Source organism: Xenopus laevis, chromosome 4L (assembly GCF_017654675.1).
Source record: "Xenopus laevis strain J_2021 chromosome 4L, Xenopus_laevis_v10.1, whole genome shotgun sequence".
NCBI lineage: Eukaryota > Metazoa > Chordata > Amphibia > Anura > Pipidae > Xenopus > Xenopus laevis.
The window spans coordinates 101,041,030-101,059,246 of NC_054377.1; the positions used below are offsets into that span (position 1 = coordinate 101,041,030).

The window sequence follows — 18,217 nt, forward strand, 5'->3', positions numbered from 1 at the left end:
ACAGACCATCATGATTACCTCTCAAACTGTGGAGCCATCTATATCTGCGCTAAAATATATATATGAATATAATTATATATAAAAAAAAACTGTCAAAAAGCTTATAAAAATGTGGAGGTATTTTTTCTTTTAAACATAAAATACTTGGTAGGGCCCTGTTTAGACAACCCCTAATATTATCCACTGTTACTTGGGTTTTAACATCTCCACCTGATAACTGAAATTAGGCATTGCACTTTAATCACATTTTACTTAACTATCTTATTTATTTAACACATTTTATTTAACTATCCATCTGTACAATGAGCACATCTAGGTAGGAAAAGCTTAGAAACATAATACGGATTTATCATTCTTCCAAACACTAATATAATAATAATACGTGTCATAGTATTCATCAATTACAACTACAAGTATGGCACCTGTTATCCAGAATGCTTGGGACCTGAGGTTTTCCAGATAAGGGATCTTTCCGTAATTTGGATCTTCATATCTTAAGTCTACTAGAAAATCATGTAAACATTAAATATACCCAATTGGCTGGTTTTGCTTCCAATAAGGATTAATTGCATCTTCGTTTGGATCAAGTACTGTTATTATTACTATGGATGTGCAGAATCCACTAACGGCTGAACTCCCGAATCCTTTGCGAAAGATTCGCCCAAATAACGAACCGAATCTGAATTTGCATATGCAAATTAATGGTGGGAAGGGAAAACATTTTTAATCCTTTGTAAAAAGTCACGCAATTCCCCTCCCCGCCCCTAATTTGCGTATGCAAATTTGGATTTGATTCGGTTCACCAGCAAAAGGATTCGCCCATATCCGAATCCTGCTGAAAAAGGCTGAATCCCGAACGTATCCTGGATTCGTTGCATCCCTAATTATTACACAGAAAAAGAAAACAATTTTTATGAATTTGGATTATTTGGATATAATGGAGACTATGGGAGATGGCCTTTCTGTAATTCAGTGCTTAATGGGTTTCTGGTTAACTGATCCCAAACCTGTACTTTCTTTTGCAGTCTGAGCACTCTGATTTACATTTATGTCCAAAGCCTGGTGTTCACTTGGCAACCTAAATAAATCTAGAGCCACACGGATGACTAGGTAGTCCAGACAGGCTTTGCTAGATGCATTTAAGATTAAGGGACAAGAAAAGCATATTTTGCTGGGGAGAGTTGACAAACCGCAAGGAACCCCCATTGAAATTAATTGTTTTCCCCAAGCCAGTTCTCTTTTTCTGAGAAAGCTACACTGCCCTGTGGATAAACTGTGTAAGTGCTTTGCTGGTGTTTATATATAGAAATCTATATCTTGCAGTCATCCTCGTTTGGGCTTGGGCACTGGAGAGCTTTTAGTTAAATTTAACTTGTATTTAAGTGACCCAGCCTGTTTTCTTAGAAAATTTGCAGAATAATTATGGTAATATGCAATTATCACCTCTTTTCTTCAGTAGTAACCTCAAGATGCAGTGTAGCAAGGGTGTTATAGCAAGTGCTGATAGTTTGCAAAAATACTGATGTTTAAACTTTATGAGATGGTAAGAATAGCTTGAAGCATTTAAATAATCTGCCACTCTGAAGAAAGGTCTGACCTTTGTTCCTTTCTAAATGATAAATTAGCAAGTATATTTATATAATTGTCATAAGCAGACAAACAACACAAAGACGATACTTACCCCGTGAATTTCCCAGTGACTTTATTCTGGTTGTCACAAAAAGATCAAATTATTCATAAACATGGCTTTTGCTTGTTTAGTGGGTATATCAGTCAAACAAAGAAAACAAAGAAGTGAAGAACACTAGTCATTTAAGCAGCCACATAAAACCTTTATAAGCAGATCTTTGTATTTTTTTCTGTATACAAATCAAGTAAGGCTTCATAGTATCCATCATTTTTGTGTGTTAGCAAATATCGAAATATGTAACTGAAAACCAGACCACACTCTTAATTGTTTATTGATCTCTTTAACCTTATAAATTCCCTTTTGCAGCACTTCAAATAGAAGGTTTTGATTTAGTTCAGGTGAATTTAGGGATGTAGCTAAGCCAAATATTTAAGTAAAGGGAATTTGGTGCAATAGGTTATGCATATAGCACCAGTTTTGTGTTTTTTTTTTTTTTTTATATATATATATCAAGCAAAACCCAAACGCCCAAATAAGCTTGTAATGTTTGCAAGTGCAGGTTTGATTACATCTTGTATTTAAGTCAAACTTGCATGTATTGCTCTAAAATAGGTATACGTCCGGGTCAGCAGACAATAGTGGTTTAATTATTAAAACAGATTATGGATGCGTAGTTTCATGCTTGCCTATATTCTTCCACCCTGCTGTTCAAGGCCGTCCGTGAACTTGTTTTAAATCGGAGAAGCGTCTGTTCTTTCACTAAACCCCTAACACTAGAACAGATGGATGGCGCATGTAAGGTTTTACCTCTGAGGTGGTAACAGTGAAGCCACTCATTAACACTGAATTTACCACTTCGTTAGCAGCATTGCTTCCTGTTGAGAAACGCTAATATAGAATCTGAATTGGAATGAGCATACATTTTGTCTACCTCTGGTTTATAATAAGTTGTGACACAAACCACACATTTCACTATACTGAAGTTCCCACAAGGCTACATTTATTTTTTGCAACTAGATAACCCATACTGAACTTTGCTTGAAAGATGTTGATATTATTGTTTATGTTGTGCTACCTTCTGTATATGCCATATTTTTTAGATTTAACAAGCAATGCAGTGTCCTGCTGAGTACAACTTTAGCACCATTTTGGGGTGCTAAAACTGACTGATCATCTTTCACTGCAGAAACATGCCTCAAGTAGAATGTTAAGTTTTGTTAAATATTCAGGGGAATGGTGAAAGGAAAATGTGTTTATGTATTTGTGTGTGTAAAATGCCATTTTAAAGTAAGACTTGAAAAAAAATGACAACTTCACTGCCAGATTTTTTTTTATATATATATATATATATATATATATATATATATATATATATATATATATATATATATATATATATATATATATATATATATATATATATATATATAATATTTTTTTTTTATTCTTGAATGTAAATGGAATAATTCATCTTAGGTAGTTGTAATCATCCGTTTGTAAAGGGAAAGCACAAGAATACAGTTGTTCCTTTTATATTTACTAAAACTTTAACAACATTTGCACTTAATGAATTTGCCCAGTTTCTGACACAGCCGACTACTAGATTCTATAATCTTCTGGAAGTATCTAAAGCTAAATATAAATTTGTGTTTTCTAATGATGTTTCCAGAATGTTTTGGATTCTGCTGAATCGTCTATTGGAGTAGTGCTTTGCAGATTCGGAACCCTAATTTTCATTGTGAAACGAAAAAAAATCAGCACATCACATTGTGGGGGTTATTTATCAAAGGTTGAGTTTTATCGTTTTTTTTTTGTTTGTTTTTTTTTACCTCAAAACTCGAATTATATCTTACTTAAAGTGGAACTATCGCAAAAATGAAAAATGTAATATAAGCTTCAGCATACTGAAATAAGAAACAATCAATTAAATATTCTTCATTGTTTCTGAAATAATCAAGTTTATCTTCACTATTCCTCTCTCAGCATCTATTTCTCTTCATTCTCTCTTCATGCAGTAGTTGGGTGTCTCATTGACAGTTAGTGCCAATATATCTTATAGGGGGAGGGGGGGCTTCCTTTCTTAGCAGATGAATTAGAGCTCACTCAAATAACTGATTCCAGTACAAAAAAAAATCTAACCAAATAACTGCCTTTTGCACAAATCTTGCATGTAGAGAGACATGATGTCTGGTGATTTTAATAGAGTAAACTCTAATAGATCTAATACACCAAAAAGGTATTTTGGATCTAACTGTGAATGATTATCTGACATCCAACTCCTGCAAGAAGACAGAATGAAAATAAACAGATGCTGAGAGAGGAATAGTGAAAATGAACTTGATTATTTCAGAAACACTACAGAATTTTTAATTGATTGTATTTAGAAAGTTTTTTATTTCAGTATGATGAAGCTTATATTAAATTTTCGCAATATTTCCCATTTAAGAAAAAACTCAAATGTGAATAACCTGATTCGGCGAGTTCGAATCCCACAACCCGGAAACTCTAATCATTCGAGCTTTCGGGAAAACCCATTAAAAAAAAAAACCTTATCGATTCAGTGTTTTTTTTAAACTATGAAATGTAAGTTTTGACCGAAAAAGAAAACTTGAATTTTCGTGGCAAAAAACCCACTTTGAACCTTAATAAATCTGCCCCCATATGTCATACATGAATGAAAATATAAAGCTTCAGTTGTCCAAGTCATAAGATATGTGAACTGCAAAGTAACGACACCAAAGGCTGATTTATGCTAACTGCACTATTTGAAATCAATGGAATAACTTTTAAAAGAGTATCTACTAGAAAAACTTTATAACATATACTTTTAACCATAAAAGTAATGACAGCGTAACTTATCAGCACTATATAAATAAATGATGATGATACTACCTGTAATATATACTACACATCTTCTAAATGTCTCCATTCTATATATGCTTGGCCCAAAAGTCTAGCTGAGATGAATAACTGGGACTAACGAACTTAAAGGGCCTGTAACTCCCTAAATCTATATTTACAAATAATGTTTGCTTCACACTTCAAAGAGAATATTTTAATGTGTACTGGAGTAAAGTAAATAGTGTGTGAAGTGGGTGGGTGGGCAGAGGTTACTGCTCTCTCAGTGACCTGAAATAACAGAACAAAGTGCTTATTATTTTTAGGTATACTTTATTAAAGGGCAAGGCAAACACAATATAAAAATTTGCCTAGTAAAAGAAAACATAATCCTAAGCACCTTTCCATTTATTACAAATTTGTAAAAACAATGGCTATTGAAAGTAACATTTGCTTAAGTCATGTTACTATTTAAACAATGTTGCAAAAGTCTAATTTCCCCAGCAAAGACAGGTCTGTGAATCAGGTGCCTTGTCTTACATTGTATCAACAGTCCGAGCCATCTGGGCAGGGAATATAAAGAGACAAACTCGGCTTTCAATAGCAATACATATACAAATAACTTAAAACCCATAGAAAGTTTGAAATGTGTGTGTATTGACAAGTTGCTTAGAATTATGTTTTCTTATATTAAGCAGAAATATTACTAGAAGAAGTAGGCTAGAAATGTTAATATTGTAACATTATTTTTTGGGCTTCCGTAGCAACCCAAGCAACCACAGCCCTTCAGCAGTAAAGATCTATGCCTCCAAAGATGCCCTAGTAGCTCCTCATTTTCTTTTCTGCTGATTCACTGCCTATGCTCTGTGCTACTGTCAGTTACTGAGCTTAGGGACCAACTCACAATATACAGTACCCAGAGTATATAAATCTGTTATCTGGAAACCTGTTATCCAGAAAGCTGTGAATTATAGAAAGGCCATGTAGACTCAATTTTATCCAAATAATCCAAGTTTTTTAAAATGATTTCCTTTTTGTCTTTAATAATAAAACAGTACCTTGTACTTGATCCAAACTAAGATAAAATTAATCTTTATTGGAAGCAAAACCAGCCTGTTTTGTTTATTTAATGTTTACATGATTTTTTAGTTTGTCGATCTAAATTACAGAAAGATCAGTTTTCCGGAAACCCCCAGCATTCTGGAAAACAGGTCCCATACCATAGTTTTATCACTAAATTACACTATCATTTCAAAAGGTATTCTTGAACCAATAAATGTGTGTGTGTGTGTATATATATATATATATATATATATATATTTTTTTTTTTTACTTTTAATATTTGTGTGTAGGCAGTCTTCTCAGGTCGTGTTGCCTGGTCATGTGCTTTACAAAGGACCCAGCACTTCACAATGGAACAACTTTCAGATAGGCTGTTGTTTCTTCTACTCAATGTAACTGAAGGTGTCTCAAACTGGGTTAGATAGACCGGATTTTTACTATGGAGCGCTGTTCTCAAATCTACTACTAGATGGGCCATGGGAACATATTTAGCAATGCAGGTGTTAGAAAGGCGTTATCTGTTAACCTTTCCATTATTCTGCTGAGGGAGAAAGGGAGGGGTGATATCGCTTCAACTTGCGGTGCAGCAGTAAAGAGTGGCAAGTCACATGGCTGAGGGCACCTGGGAAACTGACATGTCGAGCCTCATGGCTAAACTATTAGCCTGCATTTATGAAAATAGTGAGTTTGTGTTTAGAACTTTTATTATTGAAGGCTGATGTGTAGTGGCATACATAGATTTTACTGGGCCACACAGCAAATTATTTTTCAGGGCCCCAAAATGTCTAGAGGATTTACCAATATTAATTAAAATTGTATATGAATTAGCGCATCACAGGCCCCTTTACGTCCTGGGCCCCCCTGGGTCTGATTCGCTATAGTTACGCCCCTGCTGCTTTGTAGTGTCCAATATTTAAGGCTAATCAGTTGAAATATACGGAGGGCAGAATTAAGTGGGGACAACTTACATTATTAATTTGAAGGCTTTAAATACAACAGGTAAACAATGTTACAGTCAATGTGGCTTTAACAACCCTCCATTTTTTTCCTGAGTTCATTGCATAGCATCTAATATACATTTTAGTAACTGCATTTCCATTTTAGGTTAGTTCTATTCACTAACTTTTTAACCCTATTGTGAGTAAACCATTAGAATTCTTTAGAGACAAGTAACAGAAAGGTTTTTTTTACCCTATTACTAAGAGAATGCGCCAAGTGCTGTTTTCTGAGCAACGCTTAAATCAACATGGACATTCTGTGGGCTTATTTATGAAGGGGTAAAACTTGAATATATGTTCACTTATGAGCACACAATTATGCACATTAGTGTGCCATACAATTTGCATATGCAGCAACCTTGTTGCCTGTATGGTGTTTGTGCCTTTATTAAAGGATCAGCAACATCAAAAACCTCCCATTACATAATGGGTGAATGTTGTACCTGACAGTGGTAGGTGAATGTACACTTTTTTGCCTTTGCTTAGTGAGGCCTCTGTCTGTCATACTGTATATCTGTGGCCAGTGCTGAACACTCAACAAAGTTGACTGAACAGTGGTTTTTAGTCTTGCAGCCATGTATTGTTAATGCCTGGGAAACTTGACAACCAACGAGGTATGGCATTAGCATCAGACAGGTCATTCTAAGTGACCCAGGTTTCTCTTTGTGCAGTAGAAAAACATGTCTGTGTATTTTGTTGTTGTTGATGATATTCAGTTATGTTAAGGACAAGGGTACACAAATCGTTTGCTCCATTGCTCAATCTGCATCAGTGAAGCTGATCCGTTCCCTTCCCCAGCTCTGTGATCTGCACTTAAAAGTACAGCTTCTGCTTGAGTACAGGTATGCGAATAGAAGGTTGTCCAGAAATTGTCTGCTTTTGCATTTTCAGGCCAATCTCTCTACTGTATACCCGCACTTTTTAGTTCAGATCAATGTACACTAAAAAGTACATTACATTTTAGTGTAGATCAATGTAGCTGGGAACAGATCCACTTATCTCAGTTTGAGAAAAGAGCAGGCTGAGAGCAGCAAAGCCAATACTCTCTGTGCCCTGGCCCTTAATGTAATAAAAACATGTGTAAATCAGCAGAGCTGGGGATGGGAGCAGATCAGCTTATCTCAGCCTGTAAAACAAATGCAGGCTGAAAGCAGAGGAGCCAACGTTCTGTGTGCCATCAGCCTAAAAATGTTCACAGGCAGTACATTATTTTTATGTATGCAGTGATGTGCCATATGTATTAAAATTTCTTTTGTGGCAAATTTTAAATCTTTAGTGGATTTAGGTTTATGGAATATAGCAGTTGTGTGGGTTTTTTTTTCATTGTGTATTGTTTAATATTACTTTGCACACTCTTAGCTTATTTTTTTTTATATCTTTCTTTTTAGAACACATTTCGTTAATGGGAAGATTAACAAGATGGAGGAATCCCACATTAATACTGAAAGTTCTGATGTTAAAGAGGACACCAATTTCAACTCCATTGAGGAAAATGATTTAGTATTTAAACGTATACAGTCGGGACAAATAATTTTTCAGAAAAATAGTTCATTGACTATGCCAGAAGAATTACAGAGGGACGGGTCTGAAAACGCCTTAAGCAAAGTCCAGCCTTCTCTATTTATAAATGTTGGTAATTCTACTAGCACTAGTGAACACCTTTCCTTGATAAAAGAAGCTACTATAAATGGACCAGTTTCTCGCTCCCCACCCATTACTTCCATCATAAGTACAGATAACATTTCAAAAACCTCAGAACAATCTGTGGTTCAGCAAAAAGATTTGTGTTCATCTTTGAAGGTGGTATATGATCTCCAACAGCCAACATTAAAAACTGCACAGATGTCCAGTCAACAAGTTGTATTTTTGATACCTGATATAGCACATGCAAAGAAAGAAACCCATTCCATTGTAAAACTTCCTACCTCTTCTATTTGTTCTGACACACCTAATGGGAATATTTTCACATTGGATAGCACTTTAATAGAGCCTGTAGATGTGTGTGATGATAGGAAAAATATGCCAGTCAAAGAGGTATATAATCCACATAGCTGTGGAATAGATGATTATGTAACGGGAAATGAGACCAATTTGAATGGTCAAAAAGAACTTGTAAATAAAGAAAATGGAGCTGAAGAATCTGAAAAAAACTGTGTTGTTAAGGTAGAGAAAAAGAGGAAGCGGAAAATGGATGGTAGTAAGATAACTCGTTGCTATTCAGAAGATGCTTATAATGATGATTATATTTCAAAGAAATCAAAGTTATTTAGTCTAGAGATGATGGAACAGAGTGATGAAGAGCATCTCTTGGCTCCTCACAATTTTGAATTGACGAAGGTCAAATCCGAATCCAATCTTGATGACACGGAAGATCATCTTCCAAAAGAAGAGATGGATGCTATCGCGCATTATATGTATAGCCCTGTTTGTGACTTTTCTGATGACGCATCACCTGATGATGTTGGATCATTTTTTCCAAATAACGATTGCGATTCATTGTCACCTCCAACTTGCACTAATGATCAAGAGCCATCATTTTATCCTTGCACAAAATGCAATGTAAATTTTAGGGAGAAGAAACATCTTCATAGACACATGATGTATCATTTGGATGGGAATAATCACTTTCGGCATCTTAATGTTCCAAGGCCATATGCTTGTAGAGAATGTGGGAGAACATTTAGAGACCGTAATTCACTTCTTAAACATATGATAATCCACCAGGAACGAAGGCAGAAACTAATGGAAGAGATACGAGAATTAAAAGAACTTCAGGATGAAGGTCGCAATGCACGTCTGCAGTGCCCTCAGTGTATATTTGGAACAAACTGTCCAAAGACATTTGTGCAGCATGCCAAAACCCATGAAAAAGATAAAAGGTACTATTGCTGTGAAGAATGCAACTTTATGGCAGTTACTGAAAATGAACTGGAGTGCCACAGAAGTGCTGCACACGGAGCAGTGGTCAAATGTGCAAGCCTCATTTCAGATAAACCTCAGAGGAAAGGTATAAAAAAAGCCTCATTAAAAAATTCACTTTTTCTTTCTTCCAAAAAATCTGCAACTCATATCTGCAAGCTGTGCCCTTTTACTGCTTCTACTAGAAACATTTTAAGAAAACATATTGAATATGTGCATCAGTCATCTTCCCCTGACCACTTTAATGGTTCCCTTTTACAGAATTTCACAGATTCAGAACTTGTAAGCATTGGTAAGGAAACAAAACCCTTTATAAAACCTTCCACTTCATTTCCAAAGAATTCTGTCTTAAAACAGGATATGAAAAACCATTATGGTTCTATATCCCAAACAAACAGTTTTACAAAGTTGCATCGAAAGCACAAGATTCAAAAAGCAAGGAAAAGTGCTGCTCAGTCTGTAGTTTGTAGTCCATCCATTTCCCCAAATAAAGCCCTTCTCTTTACAAGCAACGACCAAAAACATAGGTATAATCAACACATTACAAAACAGAAATATGCCAGAGCAAATCATGGCTACAGATATGGTCAGAATTTCAAAATGTTAAAGAAGTCTAATGATTTGTATCCAGTTAATTTAAAAAAGGAAGCTTCATCTAGTGCTTTAGAGTTACATTCAGCATCCGGTAATCTTCAGAATGATTGCTCAGTTATGGATCCTCAAAGTTTACAGCCTAGGAAATTTGTTGCTTTCAAAGATCACCGTCAGGTAGATGTAGAAAAGGTGCTTAATTCAGAAAATGAACATTCAGCCACTGAAGAAAATTTAGACTGCTATCCAGATTTCCTTGAAAAAATGACATTTGTTATGCTGAAGAAACTTGACCCCTCTGAACAAAAGGATGAATATGATGCATGGGAAAATGATGAAATATATGAATATGCAGAACCTCCTGATGAATCCTACAATACAGGAAAGCAGTCTGTTTATCATGTATTCAAGGAAAAAGTGGATGATGAGCATGGTGATGAATCCACCCTACACTATAATAACAATGATGGTTTTTACTTTGAGTATTATGAAGATGGTGAGGGGGAGTTATTTATACAAGACATGCCTGGTGCTAACCATCTTGAAGATGATGAATCTTTGCTGCAAGAGCATGGCTCTATATTCCATTGGAGTGATTTGTCTCTTGAAAAGAAATCATGCCCTTATTGCCCTGCAACCTTTGAAACTGGGGTTGGACTGTCCAATCACGTTCGTGGGCATCTTCACAGAGCAGGATTGACATACGAAGCTAGACATGTGGTGTCACCAGAACAGATTGCAACTAACGATAAAATGCAGCACTTTAAGAGAACTGGAACACCAACAAAACGAGTACGAAAAGGTAAGCATGACCTTTACCTGAGTGTACGGATAGATGGGGAGGGTTATTTACTAAAATCCGAACTCATAATTTAAATAAAAAAACCACGACCAAACTCCCATACCCGATTTTACCTTATTTATTATTAAAAAAGTTTGATTTAATCGGTTCGGGTAAAAACTTGATTAAATCAAGTGGAAACCAGAATCGTACGTTTCAGCGTTTTTTTTCCAGAATCACTAGATATTTTTTCGGATTTTTGCCCAAAATGTCAGATTTTCAAGCTAATTCCAGCGCAGACCACTGAAACGTCTAAATAGGATAGTGACCTCTGCCATTGACTTACACAACACCTCGGCAGATCTAATAAGATGGTGGATTTTCGAATTTGGGCTTTTTGTAGCATCGGACTTTAATAAATCTCCCGCTCTACCTTGGAGTCCTTGTCAGTGTTAGACTGATGAAAGCCTGAGCATAGGGTATTCGCTGATGCACTAGCTTTTTTTTTTTTTTTTTTTATGAAACATTTTTCTTGTTTTCTGATCCTGAGTTGAGCCTAATGTCTGTGTGCTTTTATGTATTTGAGTCACCACTTATTAAACTCGGCCTTCTAATTTTCTTTTGACTAGACTGTAATACATTTGAAAACAACTGTCATTTTGTTTTTTTATGCTTTTTTTTAGCAATAGAAAAATCAGAAAGTCCATCAGAACATACCTGTGCACTCTGTGGAGGATGGTTCGATACTAAAATTGGATTATCAAATCATGTTCGTGGGCATTTAAAAAGAATTGGCAAAACTAAGTGGGATGCAAACAAGTCACCCATCTGTGTTCTTAATGAGATGTTGCAAAACGAAGAAAAATACGAACAAATATTGAAAGCACTTAGTAACAGACGTCCAATTCACAAACCATTTATAGCTCGGAAACCTTCCAGGAATAATTCAGCTAGCACTGCTTTGCCTCCTGAAGCTCGCAATAATGGCATAAAGGTTGGAGCAGCATCAGAATTAGAGGGATTGCCTCTACCAGATGAATGTAATAAAGCAAGCATTGATGCTGACAAAGATCAACCCTTTTCACTAATTGAACTGCTTAAAATGAAACGATTGGGTCAAGGAAAGAATGTAGAACATTCCACTCAAAAGATCAGTCAAACTGCAAGAAAAAGGTTCATTCAAAAAGGCCTTCATCCACTAAATGAAGACTGTACGTTGATGTGTAATCCGCATAAATCCATGGACTATGCTATGCATGCAGGTAAAATCCTCTTTTATTTTTTAGGTGTTTTTAAATTAAGTTTTGCCATTTTATCCCTCTAAAGAAAAAAAAAAAGTTTTCTTTTTTTTTATAATATCATTTTCCCATAAAGGGGCAGGATACCCCTTTACCTATTTCTTTCATTAACAAATATCTATAGCTTTTGTTATTTCTTGCACAAAACTGGAAGAAACACCAATGTAAAAGTAGTGTACATTTTCAACTCCCCATGGTTCTTCAGAGCCACTGTTGAGGAGAAGGTAGTTAATTACATTACCTACGATAAGCCCTCTGTATAATGATCAAATCTCAATGCCCGTGACACAGGTTTTATGTAAAAAACAAACATAGCAAAGGTAAAAACAATAAATTGTTAATGCAAGTCTTGTTTATTATGTTCATGTCTGAACATAGAACAAAGGCAGTCATGTTACTATTGGGAATACCAAGGCCGTAAATAAACCAAAAGGCCATACTGTGGCCTTCAGACACAACTTGTACTGATTTGGACCCTGCAGTCTGACAAAAGGTATACTGTTATGTAAATGTAATCCACTGTAGCAACCAACCCACTGCACATGTGTCATGTGATAGTAAAGAAAACCTTGGTGGGTAGGTGGTGGTTGATTTCCACTATACGTAGTGTTGCTTGAAATGCACCAAGTATCATAGCCCTGTAGAAGAGATGTATCCATAAAAATGATTTTTATTTCATCTACAGTTCAGTTCTTTGGTTTTGTAATTACAGAATCTGTTACATATAAAATATTTTAAGTAGAAGCAGTAATATATGTAGAAGATGATCACAGCATATGAAGATTTTTTTTCTCACATGAGACTATTCCATACAAAGGAACAACTTCTTGTTTTGTTAACTTCAGAGCCGATTTTTTTTCTCCCTTTGATAAGTAGAACTAGTTTGTTGATCATTTGCTTTGCACAAAGAATTTTGCAAGAAACTTCAGATCATTAACTTTCATTACTGCTTGCGCATCCAGAGTAATGAATATAAAAGGCACTGAATACAATGTTTTGTTTAACAGCTGTTTGGTGCTGTGTTTTACCACCTTTTCTCCCAGCCTTCATCAGCAGCCTAATTTAGTACTGAGCCTTTTACAGTCTTGTGGGTAAAACACTTTAATTGCCACAGTGTCAACTAGACTTTTCATTCTGTTCTGACTAACAGAAAGCTTTTAAAAGAGTGTATATATGTGTGTGTGTGTATATATATATATATATATGTGTGTGTATATATATATATGTGTGTGTATATATATATATATATATATATATATATATATATATATATATATATATATATATATATATATATATATATATATATATATATATATATATATATATATATATATGTATATATACCTTATAACAAGTGTTTGCATTTTATGTTAAAATTAGCAGTTTTGAATGTTTGTTGCTGCTACATACATATGTAGTTCTCTCTTTATAATTTAGCTGTTGAGTATAATGTATATTTTAGGACATGGTTTTTCACCTGGAGACAAAATCCAAGTTTCACCAGTCTCTCTTCTAGGTAGCGCCTAATGCATGGTTTGGAGGGATCGCCTCTTCTCCCACAATTATAGCAATGAAAGTTACACCAACACGTCTGAGAAAGGTGCACACCACCGAAACATTACTGTGTGGCATAATATGCATTTCTTGCTGTTGTGTGCTGGTATAACTTTTCTCTGTCCATCTGGAGACCCACATGCTTGATCCAGTCCATTCCTTCCCACAGAAAGCCCATGAGCGCCAAAGATATTTTATTATTATATATTATTATTTTAAAATAATATAACAAACGTGTCATCTATCAGATAATCAATGCATTATATAGGAGAAGGTGGATAGCACTGTCTTTAGAAAAGCCACGATTTTAGAATAGGTCAAACATTTAGATCTTTCCAAGCTTTACATTATGCAAGATAGGTACTCATACTTGCAAGTGACAACATTAGGGAAACTTTTTTTATTTTCAAATAATAAACTATTATTATTATGTAATATAATATTTAATTACAAATCTACTCTATAGTGTATTTAATCTAATAACCTTGACTCTACAGAATTCAAGCAAAAGAAATCAAGATCAAGGTCTGGAAGTAAGAAGAAAGGATTAGCAATGTCTCATGGTGCTGATGAGGTTTACATCCTAAGATGCAGGTAGTTATCTGAAACAAGTATTCAACTTGTATTGTTCTTCCTACATGTGAAATATTCTTTAGTGTGCTTGGTAAGAATGTCTATATCTATTGTAATTAACACATTTTTTTCTGTAGTTGAACTGTCATACTTTAACACATTACCTTTTTCAGATTCAGTTAGGATGAGAAGTGATATAAGAAGCTGAAGAGCCTTTCATTTTTGGTTTTAAGGCAGTGGTGTGTTACATGAAGCTAATACCGTCTATTTGACAAAGGCTTTACACTGCTGTCTTGTATTGTGAAGGGCTCTTAAGGCTGTAGTTTATCAAAGTAAATCTGTGCTACTAAAGGCAACCAAATGTCCCTAATTTCCTTCCCACTGGCAGTAATGTGAACCTTGGAGGTTATACATACTCGTTGCAAAGTAGGCTAACGTTTCCTTGTGAGGCTACTTTTGGAAGTGACGTATGTTTTTCCACCGGTGAGTCACATAACTGTTGGTTGGAAGGAAACCACAATATCGGAGTTTTACCGTGTGCCATTACCCCAAAGAATATTTTTACTTTTGCTTTCCAGGTAAATGCCACTTATCAGGATTTGCCTCAGGCAGAACTTTTCTCATTCATTTCAGTAGGAGTCTGATTTAAGAAAACAGAGTGGCCGGTGTTTTGCAAAGAAAACAGAAAATTTCATATATGACAGTCCCTGACACTGTAGGAAATAATTTCATTTAAAAAGGATATAACAAATTATAATTATTAAAAATAATGAACCACATAAACTTTGTATTAAAAATTAAGCTGGCTATACAGAGGCCAATGTAAGCTTATGATAAAGCCCCTCTGAACATTGTCAGCAATTTATTGGACCACGTATAGTATCTGCTGACTGGTATCGGGCAGAAAAAATTGTGCAGATATCATTCAGGACTGTTTAAAAATGCAGTCGGGTCAGGGCCACATCTGAACGTTGATGCAGTCTTTTTTCAACGGTTTGTAAGTGGCACAAAGTTCGAAATTATTGTGTTAGTCTGATTTGGCCCACTGCGGGTAGTCAAATAAAGAAAAATATTTACAATCATTCTTTTGATAAAGGTAAACTATATCCCTGAACATTTCAGGTCTCTCTTAAAATATATTGAATAAAACCACCCGTAAATGTAAATGTATAGCAAACCTGCCATTTAAATGCGCCTCTTGGCCAATTTGAGACATTCTGCTCACATGCTCACACACGCCAAGGGCACACTACTAGAGCTTTCTCGTTAACGGGTTTCCAGAAAATAGATCCAATTCTTGTACTATATAGCTATAGTAGTAGTGTTTCTAAAGCAAACATGCCAGTTTTACCACTGCAAGAAAACAGTGTATCATATTTGAATTACTTCAAAGGAACTGTTCAGTATAAAAATAAAAACTGGGTAACTATATAGGCTGCGCAAAATAAAAAATGTTTTTAATATAGTTAGCCAAAAATGTAATGTAATAAAGGCTGGAGTGTCTGGAGAAGAGTCCTGATACATTGTTTCAAGTTATCAACAGAGAACAAAGTGGGCAAAATAAATACTGCGCTGTATTGCTATTATATTTACAAATATTTTTTAAAAGCATTGCACATGTTTCATTTGTGTACATTGGTCTACCCCCATGAAAATTCATCACCTTAACAGATCCTTTTTCAACAAATTCCTTAAATGAGTTTTCACCATGGAAAAAAAGTACATCTGTTATCTTGAAACCCGTTATCCAGATTACTCCAAATTACAGAAAGACCATGTAGACTCCATTTTATCCAAATCTAAATTTTTTTTTTTAAAAAATTCCCTTTTCTCTGTAGTAATAAAACAATAGATTGTACTTAATCCAAACTAAAATAGGATTAATCCTTATTGGAGACAAAACCAGCCTATTAGGTTTATTTAATGTTTAAATGATTTTCTAGTAGACTTAAGGTATGAAGATCCAAATTATGGAAAGATCTGTTATCCAGAAAACACCAGGTCCCAAGCATTCTGGATAACGGGTCCCATACCTGTGAAAAACCACCTTTTATATGAAACCGTTCATAAACTAAAATTTTATATATTATAAATAATGTTTGTGCAAAAATGTTAAATCCATTTTTTAGTCATAGTTTTTTGTGCCAGCAGCACATGCAAAGCCATGGAAGTTGTTTCCATATGTAGATACATATATTCCCACCAGTTTGCTTGTGAATCCTTCTCATACTGTTTTGTTTTTCATGAAGGTTTTGTGTCAATTCAAAAACAACAGCCTTGTAGTTGGGCATACAATTTAAATTCTACCAAACTAATATTAACTACTGATTCTTCCCGTTTGCAGGTTTTGTGGGCTTGTATTTCGTGGGCCTTTGTCTGTTCAAGAAGACTGGATAAAGCACTTGCAACGCCATATAGTTAATGCTAATCTTCCACGGACTGGAGCTGGTATGGTTGAAGTGGAATCGCTGCTAAAGAAACCTCCCTCAATCTCTGAAACATCATTTCCTATTCTAATGGAAGCGACAACATAAAACAGAGATCATGTTAAAAAAACACAAGACTTGTTTTGTTGTACATCATAACTTTTTCTAAATAAAAAAAAAAAAAGATCAATTTGTTAAACCACAACGGATACAGTAAAGGCTGATTTGCCGTAACACAAACTTTTAATTTACAATAAGCTGTCCAGTTTATCTTTGGTTAAGATGGATGTTCATTTTTGTTTGATTTACACACCTTGTGTAATACAACACACTGTAGTAGTTGAAACAATTTAAAATTGTGGGTTTTTTTTCTCTCCAGTTCTTGTAACAATGAACAGACATCCAGTTTAGGGGGAAAAAAATGGATCCTTGTATACATTTATTTAAAGTACTTTCTCTAATAAGTGATACTCAATGTATTTAATTTAGGGCATTACGTATTACCATGTACTGCAAATTTCATAAGACTGTTCCATTCAAATAGGGCAATCAGTACTCTTATGCGTAGTTGTATGTGTTTTTTATTACACAAATTTTTGTACTAAAAAGTGGAGGGTGAATTGTTTTAACAGATCTTTCTGAAAGTGTATATATATATTAATGGAACCTATTTGTTGTAAGGAAATCCTTTATTTCAGTTGCATTTCTCACTAACTGGTGCATCCATGCTACCTCCTACTTTGTCAACAAAGATGTATTTACCCAATGACCTTTTTAAATGTAGATTTTGAGCAAAGCTTTTGTTTATAGAAAAAAAAATCATTTGCTATTCTCTTTCAATGTTTTATGTTAGTTTGGCACCTTAGTACTTTATTAAACACACATTTTGTAAATATACCTTTCTCACCACACTTAAAGGGTGTTTTTATGTTACGTTTAGCTTCACATGCGATCATTTTAGCAGAAGTTTAATATTTCAAAATACAAGAATGTTTACAATTAAATTTTAAAACTTGTTTTGGATGTGATTGTGTATGAACATTGTGTAACACTATGCTCATTCTAAGGGCCCACTTACAGAAATATTGAAATAAATGTGTTGTGAGGATGGAAATTTGAAGTTTAAATGTGTTTAACTTCAGTAACATCAACTCAAAAGAGAAATCCCAAGAAAGCGATCTATAATGTGTCGAAAGATATTAGACATTACTAATAACACACTTCTCTTTTTATTATACAATTTGTATACGTTAAAAAAAAAAGTTCTTTGTGTATGGGAACTGCTGAATTGTTATCGAGTCGCGGTTTATATGAAAAAATGTTCTCCATGAATCTTCTATGATATTGCCGACTCCGAATTGATTCCAAAGCTAGGTGTGCTGCATGAGTCCACTTTAGTAGCAGAGAGTTGTGGTGTGATAACCAGTTGTAAAATGCAGCAAAGTGTAAGGTTTAATTATTCCTTTTTATAGTACAAACTTTAGAGATTTTAATTACATCTCTTCACCAGGTAAAGTATATAAGAATGCAAAGTCAGCTTTAAC

At 34.7% G+C, this 18,217-nt stretch overlaps 1 protein-coding gene across 5 annotated transcripts in view; it reads left to right on the top strand.

Moving 5' to 3' along the window:
• znf644.L (zinc finger protein 644 L homeolog) overlaps positions 1-17,787 on the top strand; it is a 32,932-nt gene extending 15,145 nt beyond the window's left edge. For all 5 annotated transcript variants that reach the window (XM_041590543.1, XM_018258584.2, XM_041590544.1 and 2 more), the window contains 4 exons: positions 7,917-10,840; positions 11,503-12,081; positions 14,172-14,268; positions 16,592-17,787. In XM_041590543.1, the coding sequence (XP_041446477.1) occupies positions 7,948-10,840; positions 11,503-12,081; positions 14,172-14,268; positions 16,592-16,781 (3,759 nt within the window). In that variant the 5' untranslated portion in view covers positions 7,917-7,947 and the 3' untranslated portion in view covers positions 16,782-17,787. The remainder of the gene's footprint in view (positions 1-7,916; positions 10,841-11,502; positions 12,082-14,171; positions 14,269-16,591) is intronic.
• The last annotated feature ends 430 nt before the right edge of the window (positions 17,788-18,217 follow it).